Below are 16,417 nucleotides of genomic sequence, written 5' to 3'. Positions count from 1 at the left end.
TTAGGATTGGCTGGGTCTTTCCACTTAAAACTTGGAGAAGTCATAAAAAGAAATCTTGTAAAGAACTCCACGTCACTGTTAGCAGAATCATGCAATTTATAAAATGATATCCTCAACTTTCAGTTTTTAAATTGCAAGTCCCGTGTCCCGGGAATTCCCAAGTCCTGAGAAAACTGGGATGGTTGGTCACCCAACCTATATGGATGCCCGTTGACATTAAAAAGTAAAAGTAATCACAATAGACATGAGGGAGATAGTTGTGTACAGTGTGAGTGCACAGAATAAAAGGTCTAGGGGGTGTATACCAAAATGTGCACAGTGGCTACCTGGAGGAGGAGGGTTAGACAGGAACAACAGAGCGAGGAGACTTTTGCACGGTGCTGCATGACCTTTTAACTTGCATATTATTTTGCAATGCGTTTTTTAAACATTTAAAGAAAGTCATGTCTTCCTAGGAATATAGGATATAGGACCACTACAAATGCTTTACTGTTAGTCTCGTTTTCTTCTTCTTCTTTTTTTTTTTTTTGAGACAGAGTCTTGCTCTGTCACTCAGGCTGGAATGCAGCCTGAGTGCGATTTTAGCTCACTGCAACCCCTACCTCCTGGGTTCAAGCAATTCTCCTGCCTCAGCCTCCCAAGTAGCTGGGATTACAGGCGCCCGCCACCACATCTGGCTAATTTTTATATTTTTAGTAGAGATGGGGTTTCGCCATGTTGGCCAGGCTGGTCTCAAACTCCTGACCTCAAGAGATCTGCCTGCCTCAGCCTCCCAAAGTGCTGGGTGGCGTGAGCCACCGTGCCCGGCCTTAGTCCACTTTATTTATTATTTTTTGTATGTGTGTGTGATGGTGTTTCACTCTTGTTGCCCAGGCTAGAGTGCAATGGCGTGATCTTGGCTCACGACAATCTCCGCCCACGGGATTCAAGCGATTCTCCTACCTCAGCCTCCTGAGTAGCTGGGGTTACAGGCATGTGCCACCACACCCGGCTAATTTTTTGTATTTTTAGTAGAGACGGGGTTTCTCCATGTTGGTCAGGCTGCTCTTAAACTCCTGACCTCAGGTGATCTGCCTGCCTCAGCCTCCCAAAGTGCTGGGATTACAGGCATGAGCCACCACGCCTGGCCCATTAGTCTGCTTTAAAATAAATAAATAAATAAATAAATAAACCATTTGAAGAAACAGAAACAGAATATTATTCCTTAAGACAGTAGCTTTGGAGGCAAAAAATCCAAACAACATAGAACTGTTTATAAAACGTTGTGGAACTTATATGGAAGCATGTCCAGGGATCCACACCACCATATATAGAAGCAAAGAAAGGCCCTTTTCTTTCATCTACATTACATTTCGAGGTCATCTGATCAGCTTCCTTCAAACATGACAGGAGTCATTTTTCCCCAGGGATCCCAAGTGCACGCCTTCGTACAGGGTCTGCTCTCACTATACAACAGGTTCGAATTTACCTGGACGCTGGCAGAATGGTCCGGGACCCCGGGGAGGGGTGAGCTGACTTACCACTTTCTTCCTGCTGCTTTTCTCTTGCCATGTCCTCCCAACCGTGCATTCAGGGTTACATTTTCCAGGTTCCGTGTTTGCTGAGGGCCTGAATCTAAGCCTGCTAGCTGCTTACTGTGGGAACTGCAAATGTCACTTTTAGATTAACCAGCTCCTGCTGTTTAAAAATATCCCTGGAGCACTTAACCTTCAAAGCAGCAACAACCCAGGGCAAAGACAAGAAAGATCCCACGCCACACCACTTGCGCAGCCCTGGCTACTCCTGGGGGAGTTCTGCTATCTGCTTTTTAATCCCATAACTCGCTTTATTTCATAATTCTTCGCTATTGAAACCACGAGGAATCTAAAGTCCATGTTGTCGTAAGCATTAGGCACAAAGTCATTTGGGCCCTCCTGTGACATGCTGAAAATTAACTGCCTACAGGTGTTGGTTATTTGAGAAGCCCCCGGTGAAAACCGTGAATGGGAAGGTGATGATGGCTATCAGGTCACCTGGCTTCTCTCCCCTGAAAAGATCTGGCGAAACTCTCTTGAATCACGCCACTTAATGGAATGTTTCCAATTTCTTGTGACGTGGGGATAAAAGAAAAAAACAGCTCCATTCCCACATTCTCATTCAGGGTCGACTGGCTCTTGCTAGGGTTGAGCAGAGAAGAGGAAATTCAGGACACACTGCAGTTACACAGTGTTCTGCAACGTGGGGAGGGCTGGCATGTGGGACAAAGGTCGCCTCTAAGGCCCAGCTGGAGCAGCCCAGCCAACTAGGCAGCAGGAAAGCGGAGACCACATAGGAGCACATTGTGCTCAGGCAACAGGGAAGGGGGAACAGCAGTTCAGTGGCCCCACTTCCTGCCAACAAGGATGGCCTTACTAAACAGCAAGTGGAGAAACTGGCGAGAGCGCTGAGCACGGGATCTGTGCAAAACGGTTTAAATGGAAATTGCTACTGGGGCTGGTGCAGCCTGTTCACAGCTACTTCGTTTCTGGGCTTACTTTCCAGTAAGGAACGGCCATTGAATATCGGACTTCTTGGGATTTTCTCCACTGGACTTGGAAGCACGTGCTCTGGAAACCCCAGCGTTATCAGCTGTAACCTCACAGCACCAGGTACACGTTACAGGAACCGGGGGTGAAGGAATGCGGGTCAAATGCCTGCACAGTGCCCGGCCCGTGTCATATGTTCTCTAGCCACAGTAGCCCTTGTGATGGCTCTTAGACTATTTATTAAGACAACAAAAGAGGTGACTCTCAAACAAACCTATGTTTCCAGGGACAGCCATCTGTGATTCAAGGACATTTTTATAAAATTCCATTGAAAAAAATTCTTAGGCTTCTAACTTCATGACATGAAAAAAAAAAATCTTTCCCAATGATTCCAAATCATCATGATCTAGGCAGGATGTTGACAGTGGCAGGACTATTAGGCTTTGAAATCAAGCTGATGTGGGTTGGAATCCTCCCTCCATTAGCCATGACTTTGAGCAAATGGCTGAGCTTCAGTGTCCTGATCAGCTACTTCACCATATGGGTGAGAAAATGAAATGATTTAGATTGAGCTTCTGGCGCAGGGGCTTACTCATGACAAGCACTTAATATCCTTCTAATGAAATTCATTACATTCAAAAAGACTAGACATACCCATACGGACAGATGAAGAACTCTGCAGTGATTCAGTTCTCCCTAGATACTATCTCTTTCTTTAAGACACAGGTATTTTCTAGAATATAATTGGAAGGTTTGAAACCAAAGTTATTAATAAACACTTTCCATCAAACACAAGAACAGGAATAGAAATATATTTCTTCAAGCAGCTCTTAGTTTCAGAAAGTCACAGGTATCAAGTTACATTTTTTGTTTTGTTTTAGAAATGGGAACTTGCTCTGTTGCCCAGGCTGGATGGAGTACAGTGGCATGATCATAGCTCACTGCAGCCTCGAACTAGGCTCAAATGATCCTCCTGCCTCAGCTTCCCAAGTAGCCAGAACTACAGGCACACACCACCTCTGTTTAATTAAAAAAAAAAAATTTTTTTAAGAGACAAGGTCTCATTATGTTGCCCAGGTTGGTCTTGAACTCCTGGCCTAAAGCGATCTTCCTGCCTCGCCTCCTAAAGCACTGGGATTACAGGTGTGAGCCACTGTGCCTGGCCCCAAAAAAATTATTAAGTGGTCTAACAAAACAAGGCACCTGGAAAGAAATCACCAGTTCTGCTGCAAACCAGACCCTCTATGAGAATTCAGATGCCTTCCTCTACCAATTAAATCAGAATTTCCAGGGATGGAGTCTGGCTTTTGTATGTTTTAGTTTCTCTAGGCTGGAGGAGCACTAGCTTCTTGTTGGAAGCCTCCCTACCTTCCTCTCCCACACCCTCACCCCAAACATCATTAAGAGAGACAAAAGAACATACTATATGCACAACTAAGAAGCAGAGAACAAAAATTATTGATCTCCTGGTCTGCTCTGCTCACTAATATTTATATTTCCAAGCATATTTCAAAAACTTAAAAATTGGTTCCCTAGCCTGGGCAACATAGCAAGACCCCATTTCTATTAAAAACTTAGCCAGGTATGGTGGTGCACACCCGTGGTCCCAGATGCTCAGGAGGCTGAGGCAGGAGGATCACCTGAGCCCAGGAAGTTGAGGCTGCAGTGAGCCATGACTGAGTCACTGCACTCCATACTAAGCCACAGAGTGAGACTCCATCTCAAAAAAAAAAAAAAAAAAGTTCCCACTGAGTTAAACTACAAAGGAACTTTCTGTTATCAGACCCAAATTACAGTGTCAGAAGGACTGTTAATAAGGAGGCCATTTCCAGCAGAGGAATGTTCTAGCTTTCCTCAGCTTGAGTCAGCACAAGTCAGCACATGGGGTCTTTTCAAAGTAACCCAGAGCACCTCCCTGCAACCTGTTTTTCCTTGTAAATCTTGAAGGTTTGGCAAGGATGAAAAGCCAACACCACACGCATACACCAAAAACTTTGCTTCTCCACCAAACACCTTTGCTAAGACTTTTATATAAGGAGAAAACTGAAGCAGAAAGTGAATTTTAACAGAGAGATATATTATCTAATAATACAAGCATACTGGCAACATGCTAAAGTCTATCTGTAAAAAATGCAAACAATTTACAGTCCCTGACCTTGCCCTGCTGGACACAGATCAAAAGCAGGCAGTGACTTTCACACAATTAATTATTTTATAACTGGACGTTTCCAGTACATTTGCTAATAAATGACTTCCTTGTGTTACCAATTCCGAAAGCTTTCAGAGATCTCCCTAACTCACCTGAAAAGGGAGGCAACAGCAATCGTTAGGCCAGGTTCTCAGAAGCCTCCCAAACCTTGCCACGTGGAACCTTCCAGCTCCATATCCAGCATGCGGCTCCTGGCTTTGCAGAGGCCAGCTCCTCACTGTTGAGTGCTCTTGTTCCTCTTTGTGGCCTGGGAAGTTCAATATCTACTGAGACATTCCCTCCAGTGGGAAATTTCTTCTTTCCTGGGCTGTCCCAGCCGTTGCTTTTTGTTCCCACCGCACTGACAGTGGGTGCACACGAGGGTCTGCAGACTATGGCTCCAGATGCCTGTTTTCCGATAGCTCTCAAGCTAGGAGTGGTTTTCACATTTGTTAAATGCTTAGGAGAAAAAAAAAAAAGATTTCATGACACATGAAAATCATATTAAACACAAATTTCAGTGTCCATAAATAATAAAGTTTTATTGGAACACAGCCTCACCCGTTCCTGTACATTTTGCCCATGGCCGCTTTCTCTGCAGTGAGTTGTTGAGCAGTTCCCACGGAGAACGGGTAACTGCCAACCCTCAAATATTTACCATCTGACCCTTCACAGAAAATTTGCCAACCCCTCACCTAAAAGGCTAAGACTGCCTTTTATGCATCTTTGCATACTGAGTGCAGGAACATAGCAGACTTGACATGTAAAAAAAGCAACTACCACATAGCGAAGAGTTCATCAAAATGAGTAGCCTGTTTTTTTTTGTTTTTGTTTTGTTTTGTTTTGTTTTTGAGATGGAGTTTCACTCTTGTGCTCTTGTTGCCCAGTCTGGGGTGCAATGGCGCAATCTCCTGGGTTCAAGAGATTCTCCTGCCTCAGTCTCCCAAGTAGTTGGGATTACAGGCACATGCCACCATGCCTGGCTAATTTTGTATTTTTAGTGGAGACGGGGTTTTTCCATGTTGGTCAGGCTTGAACTCCTGACCTCGGGTGATCCGCCCATCTCAGCCACCCAAACTGCTGGGATTACAGGCGTGAGTCACCACACCTGGCCGAGTTGCCTGGTTTCTAAACAATCAGTAATTAAATTTTTGGAGGGTCATGGACCACTTAAGCTGCTCTGTTTTGTTTAGTGTCACATGACTAAAGTTCAATATACATACATATATATTGAATATATATATAGAACTTTTGTATATATTATATAGAACTTTATGTATATATATTTGAAACCCAAGTAATTGTGTTTTGAATTATTTCTGCAAACTTGGAGCTCACTGCTCCCCTCTACCGGCAGTGCTCCGGGAGAGAGAGAAGTGTGAACAGCTAACTGGTGTAGAACAATCATCCCTTCTCCCTTGAATAAAGGAGTCCACTGTTGTTTAGAGGAAGATCCCACCATGCATGCTCCTCCCGTGAAAGCCTGCTTGTTGACCACAAAATGAAGAATGATAAACCCTTCCCTACAAAGATAAGAAAAGGAAGCAGTATTTTCAAGCACAAATCGGGTCTCCCCTCCCTGCCCTTTTAAGAAATGCATTTGCTAGTCTTGAGGTTCTGGCTGGCTGAATTATTTCTTGCCCGTTTAGTTAGAAGCATCTCTACTAAAAGTACAAAAATTAGCCGGGCGTGGTGGTGCATGCTTGTAATCCTAGCAACTTGGGAGGTGGAGGTGGGAGGATCGCTTCACCCCAGCAGGCAGAGGTTGCCGTGAGCCGAGATCACGCCACTGTACTCCAGCCTGAGCGACAGAGCGAGACTCCCTTTAAAAAAAAAAAAAAGAAAGAAAAAGAAAAAAAAAAAAAAAGCACACTTGTGGCTTCTTTCTTCGGACACTGGGGGACCCCGCAGGTCATCCTGGCAGCCCCCACTACCTGAGCCTGGGCTGCGGGCCAGTGCGTCATCAGGGAGTCGTCCTGGAGCCCTGGCCTCACTTCCGAGTTCCAGATGTCTCGGAGTCTAGAAATACGGGTTGAGGGGGGGATGCAGGAGGCTCCCCTCGATCGTCACAGGGCTTGGCAGAACGTAGCCACGACAGGCACGCCATGTTCCCCGAAGAAATGCTTTCTTCAGGACGGAAGTTACCCCTCTGGGGTCTCCACTGACCGCAGCCGGCGCTCCACGGTGCTCAGAGTTGGAGCCCTGCTCCAGGGCGGGGGTTGGGCCCAGGGCTCACTGCAGCCAGCGGAAGGTTGGGCGGCTCCACTGAGCCGCAGGGCGGGGAGGAGGGGCAAGGGCGGCCCCTCCTGCAGACAATAGTTGCTATGGGGAGACTGGGAGGCGCCAAGGACAAGGGCAGCCCAAGGACGTCCATGGATGCCCCGGCCCGGACCCACAAAGGACACTTGCACAAAACAAACTTTTAACAAACTTTTATTAACAAACCTCGCGTAGGGCCAACTCTAACCCGACTAACAGCATAAACAGCATTGCTAACAAGGTCAAAGACGGAGGTGCAGACCCAATAAAGACTGTCTCTTAAAAAAAGGATTGGGAAAAAAAATATATATATATATATATCTGCATGAGTACTTTTTAAAAAACTAAAACTTTCCAGTGTTGTAGAAAAAAATATCCCAAAGTGATTTCAGTCGCTTAAAACAACAGCACTTGGCAGTCTGTGCTGCCTTAAAAACCCCACCTGGAGATAGCCCTAGGAGAAAATCATCCCTAACCCATAAAGACAAAATTCCCTTTTCTCCTCTTCCTTGTTCAAATTCCACTGCTTATTCCACCAACGCCCAAGGAATAACAAGACCCAGTTTACTTCTCTTGGCCCCTTATCTGATAAAGCTCACAGCAATCTTAACCTCTACTACAATCAGCAAATTGAGCCCTAATTTCTGGGCCAGATTCTGGAAAGCTGCAAAACATCCTTATGCTTCAAAGATCCTTCAAAGATCAAGGGGACTCCTTCAAAGATCAAGGGGGCAGTGGAACTGGCAGAAACTGGCATGCCTGCCCTGCAGGGCTGAGACAAGGGGACCTTTCTAAGCAAAAACACCCCAACATCTGTCACTGAAAGTCTAACCAGGCAAAACCAAGGAGCAGCAGCCGCCAAACTAGGGCTGTGCCTGAAAGGTGGACATCTCCCCGCTTTCGCCATAAAGGCAAGGGAGATAGAGACAGCCAACTGAGTATTTGACCTCATCTGTCTTCTGAAAAGTTTGCGTATTTTAGGCCAAAGCCATGTTGCAGAGAAAGACATTTGGTCAAAGGGTAGCCTTTGCTGTTTGTGGCTGGATACAGCTGCCATTCCTGGACAGCCTGGTTTGTGGCTGTTTTCTGGAAGCTTTTCCCCCTTATGCAGAGTACTTAAGAATTAATAAGAAAATTTTCAGTGGAACTTCGTAACTGACAAATACGTTAACAGCAGCTTCTCAAAGGCCACCCTCAGCCGATGATCACAGCTCCTTCCAGTCGATGGGCTTCTTGCCAGACTTCTGCAGCAGCTCATTAGTCTTTGAAAAGTGTCTACATCCAAAGAACCCTCTATACACTGACAAAGGGGAGGGATGAGCCGTCTGTAGTACATGGTGCCGCTTCTGAAAAAGATCAAGAATAAAAGGTGGCAGATTTGGAACTTTAAAAGAAATTCTTTTTTTTGAGACGGAGTCTTGCTCTGTCCCCAGGCTGGAGTGCAGTGGCGTGATCTGGGCTCACTGCAACCTCTGCCTCCCAGGTTCAAGCGATTCTCCTGCCTCAGCCTCCCAAGTAGCTGGGACTACAGGCACGTGCCACCACACCCAGCTCATTTTTGTATTTTTAGTAGAGATGGGGTTTCACCAGGTTGGCCAGGATGGTCTTGATCTCTTGACCTCGTGATCCGCTCGCCTTGGCCTCCCAAAGTGCTGGGATTACAGGCGTGAGCCAACGCACCTGGTGGGACTTTTTTTTTTTTAAAGGAAGGAAGGACTGTGGCTGTTGCACTTTAAGACCCTGTGCAATTCCCCTTTGCCCTCTAAATTCTCTCCCTTCCAAAGTGGAGCATTCAGCATTTGCATTAGAACATTAGTCCATTTGTTGAGCAACTCCCTACCTTTGCTAGGCTCTGAGATGCAAAGAGGACCACCCTCTGCCTTCAAATTCGTGATTATCTATGCAATTTTCAAGTGCCCTTATCACACAGCCAGCAATTTCCACTGCTAAGACTGTATTTGCTAAAGGACACCATGATGCATACACACACACAGATAAACTCAACTTATTAACACAATGGATTGGGTTAACATCTTGGAAAACGCATCCTAAGTAGAAAATATCCTAAGTTGAAGATATGTTTATGACATATAATCTGCTGAACATCATAGCTTAACCTACCCTACCTTAAACATGCTCAGAACACCTACATTAGCCTACAGTTGGGCAAAACAAAGCTTCTTTAACAATGAAGTGTTTAGTACCTCATGTAACTCATTGAACACTGTGCTGAAAGTGAAAAATAGATGGGGCCAGTCATGGTGGCTCACACCTATAATCCCTGTGCCAAGGTAGGACTGCATGGGGCCAGGAGTTTACAACCAACTGAGGCAACATAGCGAGACCCCATCTCTACAAAAAAATTGAAAAGTTAGCCAAGTGTGATGGCACACACCTGTAGTTCTAGCTACACAGGAGACTGAGGTGGGAGGATCACTTGAGCCCAGGAGTTTGAGGCTGCAAGGAGCTATAATCGTGCCACTGCACTCCAACCTGGGTGACAGAGCAAGAGCAAGATCTGTTTTTTTTTTTTTTTTTGAGATGGGGTCTCACTCTGTCACCCAGGATAGAGTATAGTGGCATGATCGCGGCTCACTGTAGCCTCCACCTCCCAGGCTCAAGTGACTCTCCCACCTCAGCCTCCTGAGTAGCTAGGACCACAGGCGCATGCCACCACACCAGGCTAATTTTTTGTTTTTTAGAGACAGGGTCTTACTACGTTGCCCAGGCTGTTCTCAAACCACTGAGCTCAAGTGATCTGCCACCTTGGCCTCTCAAAGTGTTGGGATTACAGGCGTGACCCACTGCTCCCAGCCAAGAGACCTTGTCTCTTAAAGAAAGAAAAAAAGTGTGAGTGCTCAAAGTATGGTTATACACCATTGTAAAGTTGAAAAAAATCAAGTCAAACTTCATAAGCCAGGGACCAGTTGTACCTACACAAATAGGAACATATATAGGGACTCACTAACACACTGCTTATGTCAGCTAAAACCTAGTATACAATTCAATGTTATAAAACTGGCTAAATATATTTTTCTAAAGTTCTTACAATGTAACACCACATGACTCCTAGAAAAACATGTAGAAGATAAATATACTGATGAGATGACCTCCAAAATTTATCAAGTGAACAAAATACAAAATAATTTCATTTTTAAAAAACTTTAGAAAAATACCCAAGACATTGTATTAAGTAGTTCCTTTAAGAGAAAGAAATAGTGGAAGCCATTTACTTTCCACTTTCTGTCTTTCTGAACTCTCTGAACAGTCTTACAGCTCCTAAGAATTAAAAAAAAAAAAAAAGAAATCTTGCCACAAAAATGGAATAGTCAGCTGGGCGTGGTGGCTCACACCTGTAATCTCAGCACTTTGGGAGGCTGAGGTGGGTGGATCACCTGAGGTCAGGAGTTCAACACCAGCCTGACCAACACGAAGAAACACCGTCTCTACTAAAAATACAAAATTAGCTGGGCGTGGTGGCACATGCCTCTAATCCCAGCTACTCAGGAGGCTGAGGCAGGAGAATCGCTTGAACCCGGGAGGCGGAGGTTGCGGTGAGCTGAGATGGTGCCATTGCACTTCAGCCTGGGCAACAAGAGTGAAACTCTGTCTCAAAAAAAAAAAAAGGATAGTCAGTGGCCAGGTGTGGTAGCTCATGCCTGTAATCCCAGCATTTTGGGAGGCTGAAGCAGGAGGATCATTTAAGCCCTGGAGTTCAAGACCAGCCTGGGTAACATGGTGAAACCCTGTCTCTACAAAAAAATACAAAAATTAGCCAGGTGTGGTGGCTCACGCTTGTGGTCCCGGCTACTCAGAAGGCTAATGTGGGAGGATTGCTTGAGCCTGGGAGGTTGAGGCCACAGTGAGCTGAGATCGAGTCAGTGCATTCCAGCCTGGCAGATTTGAGACAGAGCTAGACCCTGTCTCAAAAGAAAAAAAAGCAATAATCATACATCACCTAATGTCAGGGATGCATTCTGAGAAGTGTGTTAGGCAATTTCACTGCTATCCGTCCACCATAGGGCGTCTTTACAAACCCAAATGGGATAACCTACTACTATGCACCTAGGCTATATGGTGTAGCTTATTGCTCCTGGTCTACAAACCTGTGCAGCACATTACTGTACTGAATACTGTAGGCAGTTGTGACACAATGGTAGGCATTTGTCTGTATAAACATAGAAAAGATGCAGTAAAAATTGTTGGGAGCAAGCCCCACAAAATCTGGCCATAAACTCGTCCCAAAATTGGCCATAAACAAAATCTCTGCAGCACTGTGATATGTCCATAATGGCCCTAACACACAAGCTGGAAGGTTGTGGGTTTACTGGAATGAGGGCAAGGAACACCTGGCCTGCCCAGGGCGGAAAACCGCTTAAAGGCATTCTTAAGCCACAAACAATAGCATGAGCGATCTGTGTCTTCAGGGAGTGTTCCTGCTGCAGTTAACTAACCCAACCTATTCATTTAATTCAGTCCATCCCTTCATCTCCCATAAGAGATACTTTTAGTTAATTTAATATCTATAGAAACACTGCTAATGACTGGTTTGCTGTTAATAAATATGTGGGTAAATCAGTGTTCGGGGCTCCCAGCTCTGAAGGCTGTGAGACCCGATTTCCCACTTCACACCTCTATATTTCAGTGTGTTTTTAATTCCTCTAGCACCGCTGGGTTAGGGTCTCCCCAACCGAGCTGGTCTCGGCAAATGGCGTCCATTCGTGCGGGCTCGTATCCAGGTCAAAGGGTTGCCAGAGCGATGGTTGGAATGGAAAACTAGCTGGAGGACACCCGAGTACTCTTAAAGCAATCCCCGTGGCAAGAAGGGGAGCTCGGAAGCATCAGGGTAACAATGGGACAGTTATTTGGTCTGGTTCGTTCCACCTTGGAACTTTTTCACACTAATGAGGAGGAGGAAGGAGAGTATAGCGAAGTAACAGAAGAGGTTACAGAGCATGTTTATTTGCCAGCTAAAGCTAAAGCGGCAAAGGAAGGAACGGTTCATTCCTACCCTTCTGCACCCCCTCATTATTATTTTGAAGAAAATGACCCTCCAGATCTTTCTTTTCCGGAGGACACTGGGCGAAAAGTAGTCACCCCAGTGACTGTTCGAGCAGCTCCTCGAGTGACCACTCATAGTTCTATTCAGGCAAGAATTCAGCAAGCTAGACGAGAGGGTGATTTAGAGGCTTGGCAATTCCCTGTTAGAATACACACCCCAGATCAACAGGGAAATATTATAGCTACATTTGAGCCTTTTCCTTTTAAATTACTCAAAGAATTAAAACAAGCAACAAATCAGTACGGACCAGGTTCTCCTTTTGTAATGGGACTGTTAAAGAATGTTGCTGTTTCCAGTCAGATGATTCCTACTGACTGGGACGCTCTTACTCGAGCTTGTCTAACTCCTGCTCAATTCTTACAATTTAAAACTTGGTGGGCAGATGAAGCTTCCATTCAGACTGCTTGCAATGCCCAGGCCCAACCTCAAATTAATATAACTGCAGACCAACTTTTGAGAGTCGGTGGCTGGGCTGGTTTAAGATGCACAAGTGGTCATGCAGGATGATGCCATAGAACAGCTTAGGGGAGTGTGCATTAGAGCTTGGGAAAAAAATCACTTCAGGTGGGAAACAATACCCTTCCTTTAGTGCTATAAAACAGGGACCGGCCGGGCGTGGTGGCTCAAGCCTGTAATCCCAGCACTTTGGGAGGCCGAGACGGGCGGATCACGAGGTCAGGAGATCGAGACCATCCTGGCTAACACGGTGAAACCCCATCTCTACTAAAAAATACAAAAAAAAAACTAGCCGGGCGTGGTGGCGGCGCCTGTAGTCCCAGCTACTCGGGAGGCTGAGGCAGGAGAATGGCGGGAACCCGGGAGGCGGAGCTTGCAGTGAGCTGAGATCCGGCCACCGCACTCCAGCCTGGGCGGCAGAGCAAGACTCCGTCTCAAAAAATAAAATAAAATAAAATAAAACAGGGACCAAGGGAACCGTATGTTGATTTTATAGCTCGGTTACAGGAGTCTCTTAAAAAGATGATTGCAGATTCGGCTGCTCAGGATATAGTGTTGCAGTTATTAGCTTTCGACAATGCGAATCCCAATTGCCAGGCTGCTCTGCGACCTATCAGAGGGAAAGCACATTTAGTTGATTATATCAAGGCCTGTGATGGTATTGGAGAAAATCTGCATCAAGCCACTTTGTTGGCACAGGCAATGGCAGGACTGACAGTGGATAAAGGAAATACTCCATTTCCTGGAGCTCGTTTTAACTTGGGAAGCATGGTCATACTAAAAAAGAATGTAGATAAAATCAGGGAGTCAGGCCGCCATATAGGGAAAAAAAGAAAACTGTTGAGCCTGAAATATGTCCAAAATGTAAAAAAGGAAAACACCGGGCTAGTCAGTGTCATTCTAAGTTTGATAAAGAAGGGAACCCAATTTCGGGAAATGCCACGAGGGGCCCGTCCTGGGCCCCGCTCTAAACCGAGGCATTTCCAGCTCAGGCTATTCCCTCACCCCTGTACAATGTCTGTCCCCTGCCACAGCCGGTAGTGCCGCAGTAGATTTATACTGCACAAAAGCCGGGAGCCTTTTGCCTGGGGAACCCCCGCAAAAGGTCCCAACAGGAGTCTGTGGACCCTTGCCAGCAGGGACAACAGAATTACTTTTAGGAAGGTCTAGTTTGAGTTTAAAAGACGTACAAATACATACAGGAGTCACTGATTCAGATTATAACGGAGAAATTCAAATTGTTATATCTACTTCTGTTCCCTGGAAAGCACAGCCAGGAGAGCGCACAGCACAGCTCCTGATTTTGCCATATGTGGGAATGGGAAAAAGTGAAATTAAACGAACAGGAGGATTTGGAAGCACAAATAAAGCAAAGCAGCTTATTGGGTCAAATTACTGATAAACATCCTACCTAGGAAATAACTATTCAAGGAAAGAAATTTAAAGGTTTGGTAGATACAGGAGCGGACATTTCAATAATTTCTCTACAGCACTGGCCGTCCACGTGGCCAATTCAACCCGCTCAATTTAACATAGTTGGAGTTGGTAAAGCTGCTGAAGTGTATCAAAGTAGTTATATTTTGCATTGTGAGGGGCCCGACGGACAACCTGGTGCTATTCAACCAATTATAACTTCTGTACCTATGAATTTATGGAGAAGAGATTTATTACAACAATGGGGAGCACAAGTTCTAATTCCAGAACAATTACATAGCCCTCAAAGTCAGCATACAATGCATCACATGGGGTATGTCCTTGGTATGGGACTAGAAAAAAATCTGCAAGATTTGGAAGAGCCGCTTCAAGCGGAAAAACAAAGTTCCCGCCAAAGATTAGGAAATAATTTTTGATGGTGGCAATTGTTAAGCCTCCAGAACCTATACCTTTAAAATGGTTAACAGATAAGCCAATATGGATAGAACAATGGCTGCTAAGTAAAGAAAAACTGGAGGCTTTAGAGAAATTAGTTGCTGAACAGTTAGAAAAATGGGCTCATGGCTCCAACATTTTCCCCGCGGAATTCTCTAGCTTTCGTAATTAAGAAAAAATCAGGCAAATGGAGAATGTTAACTGACTTAAAAGCCATCAATTCAGTTGTACAACCTATGGGAGCATTACAGCCAGGATTGCCTTCTCCTGCTATAATTCCAAAAAATTGGCCTTTATTAGTCATAGATTTAAAAGACTGTTTCTTTACTATCCCTTTAGCTGAGCAAGACTGTGAACGGTTTGCATTTACAATTCCTGCAGTAAACAACCTGCGGCCAGCTAAGCTTATCATTGGAAAGTGTTGCCACAGGGCATGTTAAACAGTCTATTTGCCAGACTTATGTGGGGCAAGCAATTGAACCTACTCGTAAAATATTTTCACAGTGTTACATTATTCACTATATGGATGATATACTTTGTGCTGCCCCCACTCGAGAAATATTACTCCAATGTCAAGATCACTTGCAAAACTGGCTTTCTCGCGCTGGTTTAATTATACCTCCTGACAAAATTCAGACTATTCCTCCTTACTCCTACTTGGGGACCTTAGTAAATGACACTACCATTGTGCCACAGAAAGTAACCATATGTAGGGATAAATTTAAAACATTAAATGATTTTCAAAAATTACTAGGGGATATTAATTGGATACGACCTGCTCTAGGCATTCCTACCTAGGCCATGAGTAATCTGTTTCCTATCCTTAGAGGAAATCCTAGTCTCACTAGCCCTCAGCAATTAACAAAGGAGGCGGAGGCAGAGTTAACAACTGATTAAGAAGCAAGTCCATAAAGCTCAGTCAGAGTAGATACAGAGAAGACTCTGGATTTGCTAATTTTTTCAACTCAGCATTCACCTTCTGGTGTTATTGTCCAAGAACAGGAGGACTTAGTAGAGTGGCTTTTTCTTCCACATACTAATTCACGGACTCTAACTCCTTATTTAGATCAAATCGCTACTATGATAGGGATTGGGAGAACTCAGATTGTTAAATTACATGGATATGATCCTGGAAAAATTATTGTTCCTCTCACGAAGGCACAAATACAGCAAGCTTTTATAAATAGTCTTAGTTGGCAAAGCCATTTAGCTGACTTTGTGGGTATTCTCGATAATCATTTTCCTAAAATGAAGCTGCTTCAGTTTTTTAATTAACTAATTGGATTCTCCCTAAAATAACAAATTTAAACCAATTGAAGGTGCTGAGAATGTTTTTACAGATGGGTCTAGTAATGGTAAAACTTCTTATTCTGGCTCAAAAGGGAAGTTTTTCAGATGCCCTATACTTCAGCTCAAAAAGCGGAGCTTGTAGCTGTAACTGAGGTATTGACTGTTTTTGATATGCCTATTAATGTGATTTCTGATTCTTCATATGTGGTTCATTCCACACACTTAACTGAAAATTCTCAGTTACGATTTTATACAGATGAACAACTGATGACTTTATTTACCCAACTGCAAACAGCAGTTAGAAGTAGAACGCACCCTTTTTACATCACTCACATCAGGGCTCATACACCTCTTCCAAGACCTTTGACTGAAGGAAATCAAACGGCTGATCGCCTTGTTGCTACTGCAATATCTAATGCCAGACACTTTCACTGTTTACCCATGTTAATGCCTCTGGTCTCAAATGCAGATACAGCATTACCTGGAAAGAAGCTAAAGCTATTATTCAGCAATGCCCAACTTGCCAAATGGTACATTCCTCATCTTTTACAAGAGGAGTTAAATCCTCGAGGACTGGAACCTAACTCTATTTGGCAAATGGATGTCACACATGTTCCCTCCTTTGGGAGTCTAGCTTATGTACATGTATGCGTGGACACCTTTTCTCACTTTGTCTGGGCTACATACCAAACAGGAGAGCCTTCTGCCTGTGTTAAATCTCATCTTTTGCAGTGTTCTGCAGTGATGGGCATTCCAGCTTCTACTTGTTTTAAGATAATGCCCCAGGCT

General features: G+C 44.6%; 2 protein-coding genes across 8 annotated transcripts in view; both read right to left on the bottom strand.

Annotated features, from left to right (window-relative positions):
* ACACB (acetyl-CoA carboxylase beta) overlaps positions 1 to 6,913 on the bottom strand; it is a 170,154-nt gene extending 163,241 nt beyond the window's left edge. Inside the window, exons 1-2 of one of the 3 annotated variants that reach the window (XM_077954887.1) lie at positions 6,627 to 6,913; positions 4,806 to 5,122 (exon numbers count right to left, since the gene is read on the bottom strand). The gene's annotated coding sequence lies outside the window, so the exon portion shown is untranslated. Of the gene's footprint in view, positions 1 to 1,520; positions 2,169 to 4,805; positions 5,123 to 6,626 lie in introns of those variants that run through there. The other 2 variants (XM_077954888.1, XM_015152720.3) reach the window with 2 other exon arrangements.
* Positions 6,914 to 7,109: 196 nt separating this feature from the next.
* The window catches only part of UNG (uracil DNA glycosylase), a 22,747-nt gene continuing 13,439 nt past the window's right edge, over positions 7,110 to 16,417 (bottom strand). For 2 of the 5 annotated variants that reach the window (XR_013401340.1, XR_013401338.1), the window contains exon 6: positions 7,110 to 8,385. Coding sequence is in view for 2 of the 5 variants with exons in the window: in XM_001104341.5 (XP_001104341.3) it covers positions 8,157 to 8,297 (141 nt within the window). In the remaining 3 variants the exon portion in view is untranslated. Of the gene's footprint in view, positions 8,406 to 16,417 lie in introns of all 5 variants that reach the window. The other 3 variants (XM_001104341.5, XM_015152724.3, XR_013401339.1) reach the window with 2 other exon arrangements.

Source organism: Macaca mulatta, chromosome 11 (genome assembly GCF_049350105.2).
Source record: "Macaca mulatta isolate MMU2019108-1 chromosome 11, T2T-MMU8v2.0, whole genome shotgun sequence".
Classification (NCBI taxonomy): Eukaryota; Metazoa; Chordata; class Mammalia; order Primates; family Cercopithecidae; genus Macaca; species Macaca mulatta.
The sequence above is the reverse complement of the archived record's forward strand: the minus strand, read 5'-3'. Positions and strand labels throughout refer to the sequence as shown.